This window comes from Ambystoma mexicanum, chromosome 1q (genome assembly GCF_040938575.1).
Source record: "Ambystoma mexicanum isolate Mex_15411 chromosome 1q, UKY_AmexF1_1, whole genome shotgun sequence".
Lineage (NCBI taxonomy): Eukaryota > Metazoa > Chordata > Amphibia > Caudata > Ambystomatidae > Ambystoma > Ambystoma mexicanum.
This window is the reverse complement of record NC_090922.1, coordinates 1,408,203,956-1,408,221,588: the sequence shown is the minus strand read 5'-3', so window position 1 is coordinate 1,408,221,588 and position 17,633 is coordinate 1,408,203,956. Positions and strand designations below refer to the sequence as shown.

Here is a 17,633-nt window from a genome sequence, read left to right as displayed (position 1 = left end):
TAGTTGGTGACTCACACTATCAGTTTCGAGTCCTGCCATTCGGGTTGACCTCCGCCCCGAGGGTCTTCACCAAGTTAATGGTGGTGGTGGCAGCGCACCTCAGGACAGGGGGGATTCATGTTTACCCCTATCTGGACGATTGGTTGATCTGATCAGAGCACCCTCTGCCGAGCAAGCACTGGATCATCTGAAAGTCACCTGCCACTTCCTCCACAAACTGGGCTTCTCCTTCAATTTCAAGAAGTCACAGATGACACCTTCCCAACAGCTTCAGTACATAGGAGCTGTAGTAGACACGTCCTTGGGAAAGAGCTCGCCTCCCAAGTCGAGGGCTCAAGACATTCTTCAGATGGTTTCCAAATTCCAAAATACCCAAAATCTCCAGGCTTACGACTTTTTAAGGTTGCTCGGCCTCATGGCATCCTGCATCTTTCTGGTGCCAGAGGCACGCTTGAGGATGAGATCCCTTCAATGGACCCTAAAGACTCAGTGGTTCCAGTTCTCGGGTCAAATGACAGATCTTCAGATTCCGAACAAGGTCAGACAAGACCTTCTATGGTGGACATGTACAGAGAACATCCTAAAAGGAGAACCTTTTTGGCAACCATGGCCGGAGATCACAGTAGTGACGGACGCCTCACTCCTGTGGTGGGGAGCTCATGCCAACGATTTGACAATCAGCAGTCGTTGGTCTCCATCGGAGTCCAAACTACATATCAACCTTTTAGAGCTGAGGGCAATCAGACTAGCGCTGAAGGCCTTCCTGCCATCTGTCAGGGGAAAGAATGTCCTGATAATGACAGACAACACAGTGGCCATGCACTACCTACACAAAAGAGGAGGCGTGGGGTCACTACCCCTGTGCAGAGAGGCAATGCAGCTCTGGTATTGGGCGATTCAGGAGGGAATCTCTTTAACGGCAATTCATCTAGCCGTGGAAGAGAATATGACGGCAGATGCTCTGAGCAGGCAGAGCACGGTATCCCACGAATGGGAACTGGCTCAGGAAGTTATTCAAGAGATCTTTGCCCTTTGGGGAACCTCTCAAGTAGACCTGTTTGCAACCGGAATCAATCGAAAATGCGAAAGGTATTGCTCAAGGGAATTTCCTCCGAGAGGAGCCCTGGGGGACGCGTTCGTGGTGGAGTGGAATTTCCCACTATTGTACGCATTTCCTCCGATTCCCGTCATTCCTCAGGTCATCAGGAGGCTGAGAAGGTTTTGGAACCGCATAATCCTAATTGCCCCGGATTGGGCCAGGAGAACCTGGTACCCGGACCTTCTAGACATGTCCATCTGCCCTCCAGTACGTCTTCCTCAGAGAGAGAACCTTCTCTCTAAAATGGAAGGTCAGGTTCTCCATCCAGAGGTAAAAACGCTCAACCTTCATGCTTGGTATATGAAAGGCTTGGATTGGAACCTTCCAGATGACATTATGGAGGTGTTGCTTTCGACAAGAAGACCAGCAACAAAGTCTCTATACCGTTGCCGTTGGAAAAGGTTTTGCAACTGGTGCAGAGAAAAGAATGTCGATCCTTTTCTATGTTCTATTCCGGAAGTATTATCTTTCCTTCTGACCCTAGCACATAGAGGTCTGATATTGGAACAATAAAAGGTTACCTTGCGGCGCTTTCCATTTTCAAGCGCTCATCGGAAGAATGCTCCTACTTCAAAATTCCTTTGATAATACAATTCTTACAAGGACTCACTAATGTGTTTCCTCCTCACCCATTCCAAGTACCGATCTGGGATCTAAATTTAGTCCTAAAATTCTTGATGTGTGCTCCTTTTGAGCCTATGCACACGTGTTCATTAAGATTACTAACGTGGAAAACAGCCTTCTTGGTTGCTCTAACATTAGCAAGAAGATTGAGCGAATTGCAGGCACTGTCTTCTGGGCCACCCTATACTGTGTTCCATAAGGACAGAGTTGTGTTGAGGGTAAAACCATCATTTTTACCGAAAGTAATATCTGATTTTCATTTAAGTCAGAAAATTGTCTTACCCTCATTCTATCCTCCACCCCATCCTTCGAAGGTGGAGGAAAGATAACACAGGTTGGATCCGAAAAGAGCTTTAAGCTTTTACATCTCTAGACTTTCCAGACTTAGAGTGGACAACTAGCTGTTTATAGGTTACACAGGAAGGAAACTGGGTCAATCGGTGACAAAACAGACAATTTCACGCTGGATTGTGCTTTGCATTTCAGAATGCTACAGACTAGCTCAAAAAGACCCTCCGGAAGGGTTAAGGGCTCATTGCACCAGAGGCATCGCCTCCTCCACGGCCCTTCAAAGAGGTGTTCCAATAAGATCCATTTGCGAAGCAGCAACTTGGTCTTCGCTATACATCTTATCAAAATTCTATAACCTGGATGCTTCCCAGTCTAGGGAGCTAACTTTTGGAAAAGCAGTACTATACTCAGCCATCTAAAAGTATCGAAAAATCTACCCCCTCCTCCAGAGGAATTGTCCATACTGCTTTGGGAGTCTATCTAAGATGAGGAATACGTTGGAGGACACAATCCACTCGAAGAACAAGTTACTTACCAACTGGTAACGTTCTTTCGATTGGATGTTCCTCCAAAGTATTCCTCATCGCCATCCCAGCCTACCCCTCTGTAGATTTTTCCGGGTTATTGCCATCTCAAATCTCGCAAGGCTCATACCGGTCTACCGGCACAATCTACACAGTACAAGATCAAAGATAAAAAGGGGGAAAAACAGAACTGAGGCCAACGGGCGCCACGCGTGCTACTTATACACCCGATGACGTCACCCTTGATGGAGGCCTTCGTGGGACCATCGACTCGATGACATTGACGCACGGCGCCCTCTGCCGAAAAAATTTCCGAAAAGCAGCAAAGCTAGATGGAATACATCTAAGATGAGGAATACGTTGGAGGAACATCCAATCGAAAGAACGTTACCAGTTGGTAAGTAACTTGTTCTTCTTTAGTGTATTATTATGCAATGCTATTTCCTGTTCCGGCATCCTTCAACAGGTGTATTTAAGGCATTGTAGGTGGGGTACTAAAATGCAGGAGCCCCTGGCTTAGCTTAAAGCACTGGAGGTCCTCTCCAGCCACTAAGAAGAGTTGGATAAATGAGTTAATTGCTTTCACATAGCCAACTATCTCAGCACTGCCCCAGACGCCACAAAGGACGAATGCATTTGCCCCCATACCCGATTCTTCCCAGGAACTAATGTATGATATTGCTGTGTACTACCAAAACAACTCCTGTACCCCTTTTATTGCCCCCACACCTAAAGCCTTGTGAATATCACAATACACTAACCTCCCGCCAACACATTTGTGCACAGTGGGGCAAGTCATGACTCCTCAGTCTGACACATTTCAAGATTCAGATCATTATCTTGTTCACTGTTCTCGACATAAAGTGAGTTCTGTATGACACTTACCATAGCACCAAACGCAGGATAGTGAAGTCAACCCTATTCCTCTAGACATAATTAAAGGCCTAGGCCCTAGTTGATGCATGGGCAACCCTCATATTTAGTGTCTGCCTGTGCTCCTTGTGTATTGTGTAGTATGATCGTGGACAATTTGTGAACTTGAATTCATTGTGTTTTTTAGATCCAGGGATCCACTTCTGAAAACTGCATCAAGCGAGCCAGTCCTGCGGAAAACACTGTCTACATTAGGACTACAGATGTGTTGAAACTAGAAAGAAGGGTGGCTTTTTACCATCGTTCTATGAGCTCTTTTGTTTCAAAGACAATAATAATATACAACAGAGAATTATCTCTTCTAGTAGACATTTGGCTCAATAGGTCAGGAAATTTAGCCAACCCCTCCTTTTGGCCCAGTAGGTCAGAATATCGTGATTTCTGGATATTGTCAATAGATGTTTAGCACATAGCACTTTGTAGGAAAATCTTGTCTTGCTGCTGCTATTTACACTTTTATGTATGTTTATTGAATATGGAGTTGGGGGCAGATCTCTTTCTTCGGCTGGCTCCTCCCTCTGGAACAGCATCCCTGCCTCTCTGAAACTTGAGCAGAACCCTCTCCGGTTCCGGAAGCACCTCAAGACCTTTGTCTTTGCTTCTGCCTTCTCTCTTCCTCTCCCCTGATGATCTCCTGTCTGATACCGCACTGGTCACCTGGTTACCCTCTGAACTCTGGCACTGGTACAGGTCCCGGCTAACCCAGTTGCACTGCCGCACTGCCTCTTGGCATCCCTTGCACTTGTGGCCTGTATCTGTAACCCTACAGTCCCCTTCCTGCACTTATTAGACACTTGCTGGCTGCACTTATATTACTCGCACTTGCCACCTGTGGCCGCGCTACTTGTTGCTTGGACCCCATGTACTGCACTTACCCATCCACCCCCCTTGCACTTGTGCGATCTCAATGTCACTAGGCCTAGTAAGATTGTTGTTTTGTCCTCCCTTTGTTTCCCCTCCCTTGACCCGGCGCGTCTTGAAACTCTTGGGTATAGGCGCGTTATGAATGCCATATCATATCGCTGTTTTAATATTATTGTATGTATATATTGCTTATGTGTTTCTGTTGGTATGTAACTCATACATTCCACATTGTTGAAGAACAAGTAGGTAATTGAACTGATAGATATGAATATATATTTTTTCTAAAATAATAACCTCTGTACACTGTTGTGTTGACTTATTTGATATAATTTGCCTCTGTGTTGAAGGTTCCTTATTGTGCACACCCACCTTTTGTTTTACTGTCATTATATGTGTTACAGCGAATCAGTTTCGTATTACCACCCTCTAGCCTGGCCGTATAATATGATGTAACTCCTGGGCTAGAGAAAGCATACTGGTCTCAGACATATTGGAAGTTGCAAAAAACACTATGGTGCAGTCCGGATGGCTGCCTTGTAATGCCAAGATTTTATGTTGCTTGGATGGCTCTCTCTGTGGCTCATTTGGGAACAAACTGTATGATAGTGGTTTGCACCTTATTTTGCAACAGTAGCTCAACGTTATTATAGTATTTGCTCTATCTGTTTAGCCCAAAATGATGGTTCAACAGTCAAGGCGTAATCAGTTACCCAAGATATATGTTGTGCATGTATTTTTTGTTGATTGTTGATGGGATCTCTGGGTGGGTTGAAAAGCTGACTGCCACTGTCCTTAAATGCACAGCTTTTTGTTCCTCAATTTGGTCTTTCTGTTAGAAATTGACAGTGACAAAAGCACCCATTGTACTGTCCAAGTGGTCAGATATATTTGCAGAGCTCTAAACCTTACCAGGCATTTAAATTATGCCCATCATCCCCCAATCCAGTGGTGCCGTAGAGCACAGGAACAGCACCATTAAGACCCAACTGTCCAAGGTTTGCAAGAGACTAGTCTTGAATGGTCTGTGGCCCTACTTGTAACCCTACTTCATATGTGTAATTACCCAAATTGGAAGCATGAGTCATGAGATTTTAACTGGATGCCCTATTCTAATTCATGCGAACCCCCCCCCTCTTCGATCCAAGGCAGCCTAAATGTCCATTTAGAAGATTAAGCTATTTTGAACTATTTTATGTCCAGTGTTCTTTTTGATATTCAAAGTTATTGGATGCTCAATCAACAGGTAAAGGTCGGCTAATCAGAACCTGCTGATAGACTCAGGCATCCAGTTTGAGGGAGTGGCAGGGTCCATCTGCAAGTGCGTTAGGCAAAGTTTGTATGCAGTACCCTTTGGGACCACTACACACAACTAGGACTATATGTGTAAGCAAACCCAACCTTTGGTATACGTCTGTACTACACAGTTTTGGTAGTGTTGCTGAGCGGCCAGGCTTATCTCAAGAGGGGAATGTGAGCAGTAATGATGTTACACAGAGGTGTAGAATCACAAGTATTCAAATAGACCCTTATACTCAAGGATTCTTGGTAAAACACTTATTCATTTATTTCACAGTCAGTTATAAAACATTCACTAGAAGGAGGCAATCTATATCACACAAAAATATACTACAGTACTTTACATGGTACGGGTCTGAGGCATTTAAACTACTTTGAAGGAGGAGCAAAAAGGCATAGGTTAATAAAATGAATATTACACTTCCTCTTAGACAATGCAAATAGTTTGAGTTCACCAGAGGAGCCAATTCAATGCAATAGGGTAGGCCAAAGTCAATGGGCTAAAGTCTTGTATCGGATAAAGCAGTTCAGGTAGTGAAACGGAAAAGTCTTTGCCAAAGTTCTCAGAAGTAGTTTGTAAAAGAAAGATTCATATGTTGGATCACAAGCGGACTAGGCCTGCAAGATGCCAAAGTTTCAAGCACTTTCGCAGTGAGAAGTAACTTCTCTCTGTCGGGTTTTGACAGTACCTTACAATGAAGAAAAAGACTTCTGTTCCTGGCAGTTCCTGCACAACTCGATGTTCCTGAGCCTCAGTCATAGGGACAAGAGGGAGTATATCAAAGGACTCCTGCAATGCACTGGGACTGGTTGCAAAGCTGGCAACTGCCAAATCTTCAATCTGCAGCACTCTGATAAAAATACAACCAGCTCCAAGAATGGTATCCAGGTGGCTTATGGGTCGAGTTGATTGGTCCCACCAACTCAAAGGGAGAAGTCGTCCTGGCAGGGCTTCTCTGTCGAGATGAACTTGGCGATTTGGACCTGCAGCAGGCCTTCACGGGGCAAACCAACGGTCCAGGAGTTGCAGCAGCCGTCCTCTTCAAGCTCGTCTTTGGTTCTTTCGTTCCAGTGGTCGACTCTGCCTTCAAAGCCAAGAGACTCGCCTTTTATATAGTTTCCTCCCATTCATTCCAGCCTAGCTGCCACTCACCCAGCAGGGTGGCTGTCCTTGCCGGACAGTCAGCCAGCCAGTCACGCCACAGTGCATTTGTGTCTCCTAGGAGACTAAGCACAGGGTGTTTTGGGCACCTCCCTCACTTCCTGCACACCCCAGACACTCGGGCGCCAAAGGCGGTCTTCAGTCCTGAAGGTTCCAAAGGCACCAAACCTGGTTTGGCACACAGAGACAAACTCTAGAAGGACCTTTCCTAAAAGAAATGGTGAAAAAAGAAGACCGGGGCCTGTTTAGACAAAGGGGGCTCAGAGGCCATCTTGAAAGACATGGCTCCCGCAATTTAATGCTACTGGTGTTCGTGGTCGGGTAAAATTATGGTAATTTGTTGTAAAACCACTGCCACCAGCCACTTCGAGAGGAAAGGGTAGCATTTCACTGCTACATGAGTTTCTAGACATAGGGGATACTAGGTAACCCCTCCAGCTCATTGTAAGATAGGGTGTGCTGGGTCTAGGAATTTGAAAAGAGTAGCAAAGTCAATTTCACTTTACTTTCTCTAGGAAACAGTAGTTTATCCCAGAGAAGGGATTTAAACCTTGGGACAGCCTAAGAGGCTTCCCTGTGTCACTGCACTGAGGGTGCTGTGTGACACACATGAAAAGATGATGCCTATGGAGTTTGTCTAAAAACTCCATAACCAAAGAAACACCAGATGACCTATTGGAAGCAGCAGATAGGGGAAGCAACTCAATATTGTTGATGCTCGACCTATCTGCGGCACTTGATACAATTAACCACAATACTGTTCTTCAACGGATTAAAAACATCGGAAGAGCAGACAAAGTGGTGGTAGACTGTTTTGACTCCTTTTTACAGGATAGAACACAGCGGGTAATTCTGGGAGCATTTCTCTCAGATTTAATACACTTGAGGTGCGGAGTCCCTCAGGGGTCAGCACTCTCTCCCCTGATCTTCAATTTATATATTCGACCACTATTTCATATCCTGAGGAGACACCGCTTACGATTTCACTCATATGCAGACGACACACAGATTTATGTAGAGACAATCTGTCGGAGGCATTTGAGATGATAGACCGTTGTATGCAAGATGTGAAAAAGTGGATGGCTTGCAATCAATTACAACTGAATGCAGGCAAAACAGAAATAATTCTGTTTAGATCAGAAAAGAAAAATAGAGAGGAAGATACAAACTACAACCCGCAAATCCTGGGAGTGAGCATTCCATTCTCAAGGAAAGTGAAAAATCTCGGGTGCACCTGGCAAGAAAATCTGGCCAGTGAAGCCCAGACAGGGGCAAAAGTAAAATCAGTATATTATTCCTTGCGACTGCTCAGAAATGTGCTCCCTTTCTTAACACCTCAAGATCTTCCAGTAGTGGTGGGAGCCCTGGTTAACTCCCACCTTGACTACTGTAATAGTCTTCTGACAGGGATCCCAAGGAAACAAATGCTAAGATTGCAGAGGGCCCAGAATGCGGCCGTTAGGCTAATAGCTCACCTGGGCAAAAGAGATCATGCGTCCACAGCCAGGAAAATGCTGCACTGGCTGATGGTGGAAGATCGTATTCAATTTAAAGTGGCATGCCTGGTGTACAAGTGCTATCACAAACTTGCACCTCGATATTTAAACACCAGAATTTCTACACTATTACCCAACCAGAGCCCTCCGCTCAGAAGATAAACTTCTGGTATGTGTCCCGAGGGCAAAATGTATCTCAAAAGGTGACAGAAGATTCTCTGTATTTGGGCCTAAGCTCTGGAACCAGTTGCCTCTTGGCACCCTTTCATGCACCACTCTGGAAAGATTTAGAAAGGAACTTAAAAACTTCTTATTTAAATGATCTTACTTCCTCAGGGTCGCCGTTACTTCAGACTTTCCACAGCGATATGTTTCAACCCTTTAGTTAACATCTGCGCCCTAATGCAGTTATCTGCCTGGTGCGCACTAAGAAATGACTCAAACTCAAACTCCGAGTAAAACACATTCAAAATACATGAGAGGGTGGGAATAAAGGGTCACACTTTCCCCAGGTAAAAAAAAATCCAGCAACGTTGCTGGGGTCTCTAAGGTGAAGGGAATTAGCACTTTTATGAGAATTCTTCCAAACACAGTGCACCAGAAAAAGTCGTCTATTAATCCAAGCTGGAGACATCAAAGCCAACGCAGTGTTTGAGTAACATCACCCTGAAGGCTGCACTTGATAAACCAGTGTAGGCAACCATGATTCTGCCTACTTAGGTTCTCATGACCTCAGTTCTTCTGCTGTCCAAGTCAGCCTAAGCAAGACATTCTGTATATGCTGCAGGGTATTCTGTGGTGGAAACCCCTACAATCTATGAACTGCAGCATTTCAGGATGCCATTGAATGCCTGGTTATTCTGATAGTAAATGCTGCAATGATAATTGAACATCCCATCAAGGCCGAACTGGAAGAAGATGCCATTTCACTGCAAGAGCTCACTGAGATGCTTGAATAATCTGAAATCCATGAAGGGACATATACTCTTAATTCTAAAACTAAGAGAGATTAAAGACAGTAAGAGAAGGAGCAAGGAATATTGGCAATAGAGAAAGAGGAGAAAGAGCTAAAGAAGAAAGGACAAAGGGAGTGCTAGTAAGGAGAGACACAGAAGGGATGATAGATGAGATACAAAGATATAAAAGTGTTAAGACAATGAGAGACCTCCCAGGTCCCTGCCACTTGTATAGGGGAGAATGCATTTTCAAACACCAATGATTTTCAATGAAGTCTCTATCCCACGCATGGATCATGTTCCTTAAGAAGGCTTTTATTCAATGATGCAGGATCCCATACAAGATGTGCTCATTCTTAGACCATTTAAACTGTGTTGTATTTTAATCCATGTTTATAATCTGCATTACTGTTTCGGGAGCACAAACTCTATTCCAGGGACCAGTATGAGAACTGTTAGGCATAATGTGGGATAATTATTAGGCACTTTACGAAAAGACAATAATTGACGAGACGAAGATAACCTCACCTGTCTTCTGTCCAATTTCTCTTGGGGATTCACCACGCGTGCTGTCAGATGAAAAACAGAACTAAATAGTTTCACACATCATCCCTACTACATAACAGCACATATACATGAAGTACACGTTCTAGGAGGTAAAGCATATACATACAGACACATACACATGGACAGTTATTTGTCCAAAATGGGTCACACACCACACTTTATAAATGTATAATTTATACAGTTTCAGTAGCAACACAGGTGGAGGAAAATACTTTACACAATTTGTCATAAGGATTAAACATCTGAAAGGCATCACCCCTATTCAAAACTAACCCTAAAGAGTTTGAACCCTATCCTAAAACTTATTTCAGCAATATTTAAAGTAAGAAGACTCTTTTGTGGTGCTGTGCAAATGTATACACAATTCTCATACATGAAATATTGGATCTTGGTTAAGTAAACAGCAATGGGACAGTTCATATGGTACATTTCTATGGTGGAGGGGTAGTGGCAGCTACCTATCACAGTCATCCAGGCGGACCCAAGACAGGATCCCATGTCTCAGTTCCACCATCTAAAACCAGACCTCACTAGCTCCAGATTAGGACTTTATGCCCCTAAGTATAAATGGCAGAAAGTGTGGTATCAAAATAGTTTAACAATCCAGCATCTTGAACTTTAATCAAAACAAAACAATCCCAGATAAGGCAGGGCTGTTGCAAACAACTGATCTCACTGTAAGTTCTGCTGTTGGAGATCAAGAGGTCATGGTGCAGAGATGACTGGCAGCTGGTTCCCAGGATTCCGGTCTCCATCAGTGACCTGACAGAATAGACCAGCAGGAGAATGAACTTGGCTGAGATGAAGGAAGACCTCTGCAATTACTTTAATGCTGGAGGTCCCCAAGGACTTCATGGTGTGATGAGCAGTTGAAGTGGCCCACCACAGTAAAGGACGAAGGACCATTGGACTCAGGCTCCACCTGGGCCATCTTCTTTGCAGAGGGCAGCAAGCAGAGCAGCATGGTCCCAAGCCTAAAATGAGGATGCACCAAGCTGCATGACGTCCCGCAATAGGAGAAGTGCCCACTTTGGATGCTGCACTCTTGATACAGGCCCATGACTTGTGATGAATCCTGTGGCATCTTCACAAAACCCCTGCCGAAAGTCTCTTCCCATTTGGCCAGGGGAAGGCAGCCGCTACCTCACTGAGTCATCAGTAAACCCCTGCCTAAAGTCTCCTCCCATGTGGCCAGTGGAAGGCTGCCGCTACCGGATCCTACCCGAGGGGTGGTATCAGGAGGGAAGAGACGACCGTCAAGGGGAAATATTGACTCTGTTAGGAGAGACGCTGTATTCATCCTATTTTGAAGATGACATTTCACTAATGCCTAAATATCTAATAGCATGTTGTCACTGTACAGTTCCCTCTCCCAGAAATACCCAAAGTACCAAGCATGAAGACTAATTTCATAAATATGAAAAGGGTACACTAGGGGATTAGGAAGTTAAGATCACAACCTCTAGGTGTTATGATTCTGCTTTACATCAAAGTTTTAAACGTAAAGGGGAAACACCAACTCTTAATAATATGCCCTAAACCTGAACACTCAATAAGATTGGGTTAACTAGTAATCAAAAACAAAACAAAAACAATATGGACTCCAGGTTCCATAATGCCCTTAATACTGAGATGAGGAAGAGGGGCCCAGAGTAAAGGAAGTGTGGTGAGCGGTCTAGTTGTTCCAATGTGAAACACATGAGCGGGACCTTTAAAAAGGTAAATGCTATCCAGGTGCGAGAGAGGAAGCAGCAGCAACAGCGGCATGGAGACGTTGTAGCGGTAGCAGGACGCCATGTAGTAGATGTGGCAGAGGTCGGGACAATGTGGCCATGCAGAAGACGTGCAGCGGGAAGCGGTGCTGAAGCCAGCCACACAGTGAACTGCTCCGCTACTGCAGTTACACCGGAGAGTGTGCAGAGCTGTGGACGCTCCATTGAAAGTCAGCGCACATGGCGGCTGACCGAGAGGAGCTGTCAGAAGCAGAAGAGGTCCCGACGAGAGCAGCAGCAACACTGGCGAGTCCGAAGGAAACGCCAACGCATACCAGTGAGTTGGTCCGGTGTAGGTGACCCAGGGGTGTTCGGAATGAGACCGCTAGGTGATACTAACTATTTTGAATACCGAACATTTGAATTAAGGCGAAGTGGGCACAATTCTCCTAATGAGGGATTCCACATATGGGAATATTGTAGCTCGCATTATCAAAGCCAGAAAAGATTGTTACACAAGCAAATTTGACGCAACTCTCCTAAGGAAGGATTCCACATAGGTGAATATTGTAACCCCGGGTTAGAAATTGCCAGGCGCTGGGAGCTATTTAGCTCCTGATTATGGCCAAGGAGAGCCTGGTTAACATGAAGCAAAGACCTACCTGGAGCTACTTTTGACTCCTGGTTCCCAAAACATCTAGCTATGTGATTTTAACCATGAATGTTTGGGAATGTATTTAAAAGACGATACAGAAAACACTTCAATGACATTTTGAGCATATTGGATAACATGGAATGGACAAAACGTTAGTTTGCATCTTGTGCAAAGTTAGATTTGGTGCACACTCTGCACTAGCTCCTGGTTCCCCAGAGGTAGCTCCTGCCTAACTGGTTATGCTAGATACCCAGAACTGCTTTTTGCTCCTGGTCAACAAATCCCAATTTCGATCTCTGTAACCCACATTGGGTGCAACTCTCATAAGGAAGGATTCCAAGTAGAGAAACTTATAACCCGCATTATCAAAGCCCAGAAAGATTGATACACTGACAAAATGGGCCTTAACTCCCCTCACCAGAGATACCAATTATTGTAACCCTCATTGTCAAGTCAGGCAAAGAGTGATCCATAGACAAACTGAATACAACCCTCCCCAAAAGAGATATCAAGTGGGAGACAATTGTGACCAGCATTGCCAGCAGTCAAGAAGTTTCATGGGTAGAAAATAAAGGTTGCAGGAGCAAGGCCCTCCTTGTATAAGAGATCAAGGCGGAGAGCACTAATCTGTATTTGCATTGCCTCAATCCAAAAGATAAGCAAGAAAATAATGAACCTTTTTGTGGAATATCATTTGAAGAAATGTAACATATTCTGTTAAGAGTCAAAACATTATCAAGAGAAACTGTTGGTGGTTCAGATCTCCTCATTTACGGTTATAGTGTGGAGATAAGCCTTACCACAGAGTACACATTGTAGTAGTAGGAGTTTTATGCTCGCAGGCGAGTACACTAGGAAAGGGATCAATTAATTAGCCCTGGCAGGTGAGTGTACCAGAAAGAAGAGCATTTAAAGTACTGTGTCCATAGTAAAATGTTGTAGTAGAAAAGAAATGTTGACTTCATCACCTTGTTTGGATAAACTGTTGCATTTCAGAAAGTGATGGTTGAACCATCCTTACTACTGTGTTTCTTACTGAATACGAAGTATGATGTACTAACAAGTGCGTAGCCTTTTTGAGAAATGATCACCTGCATTTCATTTGTGAATTCATGTTTGAAGGAAAACACTCTTTGTTCTATCAAGAAGGAAGGGTTTTGAAGAAATAGATTTTTGTTCTAATCAAGCAGGAGGTTGTGAAAACATTAACAACTGCCTTTGATTGTGAGCAAGCCTCTGGAGGAGAGATAATTTGCCAAGAGAATGGATACATTGAATGGGAAAGACTTTGTATGCTACATTGAATGGAACTTTGTTATTGCACAGAACTTTCTTGAAGTTCAACTTTGTCCCTAATATTCCTGAATTGATCCAACGGACGAGAAAACAACCCTGGCCACAAGGAATACTGGTTATACTTTTTGAGTTTGGATTGAAAAGTTATTTTGTGAGATTTAAGAAAGCCAAACAAACCTTGTATAATTTTGTTGTGTATATTAGTGTGGGGGCCAGATACTTTTTGGGCACTAGGTCATTTTTTTAGCCTTAGTTTGTCAAGATGGGACAACCGTGTTAGTTTAGGGAAAGATAGGCATTTGTCTAACCGCTTTTTTTACTTAATAAAAATGGCAACTTGTGAGAAAACTATCTGTGTGTCAGTCTCACATTTCTGACCCCTCACATACTTCTCAGAGCTATTAAAGGAACACCCTGGCAAAGCAAGTCTCAGAACTGGCTAGGTCCACCAGATGAAGGAAAAGAGGTACTGTCGACTGAAGAGCAGAGCTTGGCAAATGGTGGTCCAGCAGCTGACAACTGGTGTCCCTCTGCAGAATTGCAGACCCATAGACTTTGGATACCCTAATTTCCAAAATCGTGAGCTGGGGTACTCCAGCCCACCAATCTGGGATCATGCTACATTCTATCTTCTGGGTGGCTGTCTAATACTGGACAGCCAACTCAGGCAAAGCTAAAGCTATGACATGGCGTCATGGGTAGAATATGTATGCTGCCTCCTACCAAGCCTAAGTTACTTGCACACAAAGAAAATATTTCCCAGGCTCTGGAAAGAAACAGGGAAGCAGTTGTCCACATATATCTAAACCCTTCCCTGGTCTGAAAGGGCAACAACCAAAAGCACTGTAAAGCACAATAAGAGGGCTTTAAACGACAGTGGCCGCAATTTGGAGCACACAAAGAGCTGCCATGTGATAGAAAATAAATGTACCCAAGCCACAAAGCTGTCTGGGCTTCACTTTGTATGGGAAATACACCCACACAGATTAATGGAAAAACAAGGTTTGCTGCACTACTCTTCATAAGAGAGGTGGTAATGTTACAACAGCCCTAAATGGGGGACAGGAACCCCTGGACTAAAGGACTAACCTCTGCCCCTAAATCAATTGAGTTAAGCTTGTGAATGGGGTTGAAAACGACCTGTCTCTCAAAAATCAGCCAAACATTACACAAACAATCTGCAGATATGCTGGAGGTCCAATTTGTGATGGGAAACCTGAACAAATAAAGATTTTCCTAACAGGAAAGCTGCAAATTGAAAAGGTTTTCCTAACAAATACATATCCAGTTTAAATAGTCATCAATAGTAAACTGCAAAAGCCAAAAATAGTCATAGGCGCCCCTCTGTGAGAACGAACACGGCTAAATTACCTATTCTTTGGGAAGGTACCTACTCGAGAGTCTGCAGCCACATTTTAGCTCACTGTACCTTTCACAGAAGGGAAATCGCATTTGCATATCAGTCTTTGTCCTGCCCACATGGGTATTCATCACCCAAATGCTATGGCAATTCTCTTCTGAACCAGAGTACCAACAGCAACCCCAGACACGTGTTTCAGCCTTGTTGTGCCTCATCAGTGAGGTGGAGCTGTGCCTCTCTTTGCACAGTGAGCAAGGGGCCCATGTCTGGATGACCCTAGGAAACTTAGGTTGACTGAACCTAAGTCGCTTAAATAATCAAAAAGTAGTCCTAGACGCCCCCCTGCGTGAACAAACAGGGCTAAATGACCTGTTCTTTGGGAAGGTAACCACTCGAGAGGGGCGCTTACCAATAAACAGCAGCCTGAAGGCCCCCCTGTTTTGCAAAATGCACTGTGCAGACTACCATGCCGCCATCAATACCCATGCACGGTTTGCAGTGGGCGCTTGTTTCTCACCAGGGTCCTCTTAATCCTCTTCCTGGTGAGACAGGGCTGCCCAGGCTCAGAGCGACCTCAGACCCTCTGTCACACCACGTCAGCCTGCAGCGCAGACATACTGCTCACCAGTCCTACTAGAATAGCATCAACACCCTGTTTCCGAGTGAAGCAAGGGCCTATAACGTGGGCCCCCGGGACGTTATCCCCCGTTCCAGCCCTCGAATTGGGGTGTTCGCTTTATTAGCACCCTGTTGTGGCAAAGCGGTAACCCAGGGTGTTAAAAAAACGTATTTTCATTCAAAGAACGGGACGCTGCGCGCTCCGTTCTTTGAATGAAAATACTATGCTAAGAGGTACGCCATTTCCATGGTGGCCGCAAACAGAGAAGTAGGTAAGATGATGCGGCAACAGATGCTGCCGCAACAATCGGGTAAGTGGGGCTAGGGGAGTGAGGGATGGGCTAGTTTTGGAAAAAAGGGGAAAAAAACAAGGGAAAGGGTTAGGAGAAGATGACGGCACGCGGCAGGGGCGGTCACCTGCAAGTTCCATGGAACGAGGGCTGAGATCAGAGATTTCAGCCCACAATCCGCGTAACCTGTTTGGCTGCGCCCCTCCCCTCTGTCACCCCGGGTGCTAATATTCTGTCTGGCCGTTACCAGGTGCTGTGCTCCAGTCCTCAACAGGGTCTATATCTGGGCCTGAATTCTCACCATTGGCACTGGATCAGTGTGAGCACATGCGGCTGACCCCCTCCTGGACCTTGGCTCTGACCGAGGTGACACCCTCTGGCCCCTTACTCTCCAGCCCTTGCCATCCTCTCCTCCTATTCCTGTTCCTTCACCACCTTCTACTTCAACTTTAAATTCTCCTACAGTTATTTGTCCGCACCTCCACCTACTCCTGTTTGCCCTTACTCTCCAACCTCCCTTTCTCTCTCTTCCTTGCTCACTCATCCTCCAATCTCTCCCCAGCCCATCTCTATAAACATCACCCTTTAGGAACACTGTGCTCTCCCCTTCCCAGTCAGGAGAAGTCTGCCTCCTTTTATACTGTGTGTTTTAGGCTGATTGAGATCATGAGGACTCGGATTGCCCCACCGTTCCTTCCTGTTTCCTGGCCTTGTGTTATCACCACCTCTCCCATCACTATCCTTAACAACAGGTTCGGGGAGATTTCTACTGGTTTAGTTTGTCTGCCTAGCATGTTAAGGACAGGCAATAGTGGCATGACTGTTTCCTGCACCAGTGATCTTCCTTAAAAACTCATGGGGAATTGGCTTTGTTCTCGGATCATGCAACCTTTAAATGAATCCGAGATACCTACGTCTGCTGTGTGTTTTGCTTCATATGTGAGCCATGTTTGTCAAGCCAGGGCAATGTGTGCGCTGCTGCCTGGGATGAATGCCTGAATAGCTGCCCAGTCTGGACCGCGTTGAGTGGGAAGGCCACTCCGAACCGGGCAACCTGCCGTGCATTGTGTTAGGTGGCAGGCCCACACAGGAAAGTCCTCCCAGGCCACGATGAGGGTGGAGCAGTGAAGAGAAGTCTCCTGGGTTGCCCCCCTAGGCAGCCTAGGTGAAGAGGGAGAAGCCGTTGGGCAGCCTGGGTTAAGAAACGTGCCAAGATGCCATGCCTAAGCAGCTTGTGTGAAGACCAAAGGCCCACCCCGGTATTTCCCAGATGCAGCGGTGGAAGGAAGCAGGTCAATGAGAGCATCACATTCACGGCAGTGAGCACGTCCGTGTCCCCATGTCGACAGGGGATGCTGTCTCAAATTATTGCCCAGAAATTGGAAGAATGGCCTGTCACCGCAAGGGCATGAGGCCGCCCAGAAAAGGAAGACTGGCAGCAGGGTCGCAGTAGTGAGAATGGGCAGGACCCTACACTCCAGATGCTGCTCAGAAGATAGAACTTTGCGGCATGTTTGGCGGTGGAGATAGTGGGCCCCCACCCAGGCATGGGTCATGCACAGTGAGTTCAGGTAGCCCCACATGGTGGACAGGGCCACCCAGAAGAAAGAAGCTCTGGCGATCAGTCGCCAATGGATGCTAGGGAAACACCCCAACGCCCCCCACTCACCCCATCCACCTTCCATATCAGGGGGAAGCCACCACAAAGACAGCCCTTTAAGGTAATGTGAAAGGGGTGGCTGACTGCAGAAGTCAACCCTTTGCGATAGAACGTTTTATATGTTGTGTATGTCATTTTTTTTATCATTTGTATATTTATGTTTAAATAGAAATGTATTTTAATAGTTAGAATAATGTTGTGTCTAGTAGGATAGTGTATGTAGCTACAAC

At 45.3% G+C, this 17,633-nt stretch overlaps 1 protein-coding gene across 1 annotated transcript in view; it reads right to left on the bottom strand.

Annotated features, from left to right (window-relative positions):
• Positions 1-17,633, bottom strand: part of LOC138548412 (vitamin D3 hydroxylase-associated protein-like) — a 571,296-nt gene that overhangs the window by 204,771 nt on the left and 348,892 nt on the right. Inside the window, exon 6 of the mRNA XM_069642275.1 lies at positions 9,774-9,814. Coding sequence (XP_069498376.1) covers positions 9,774-9,814 — 41 coding nt within the window. The remainder of the gene's footprint in view (positions 1-9,773; positions 9,815-17,633) is intronic.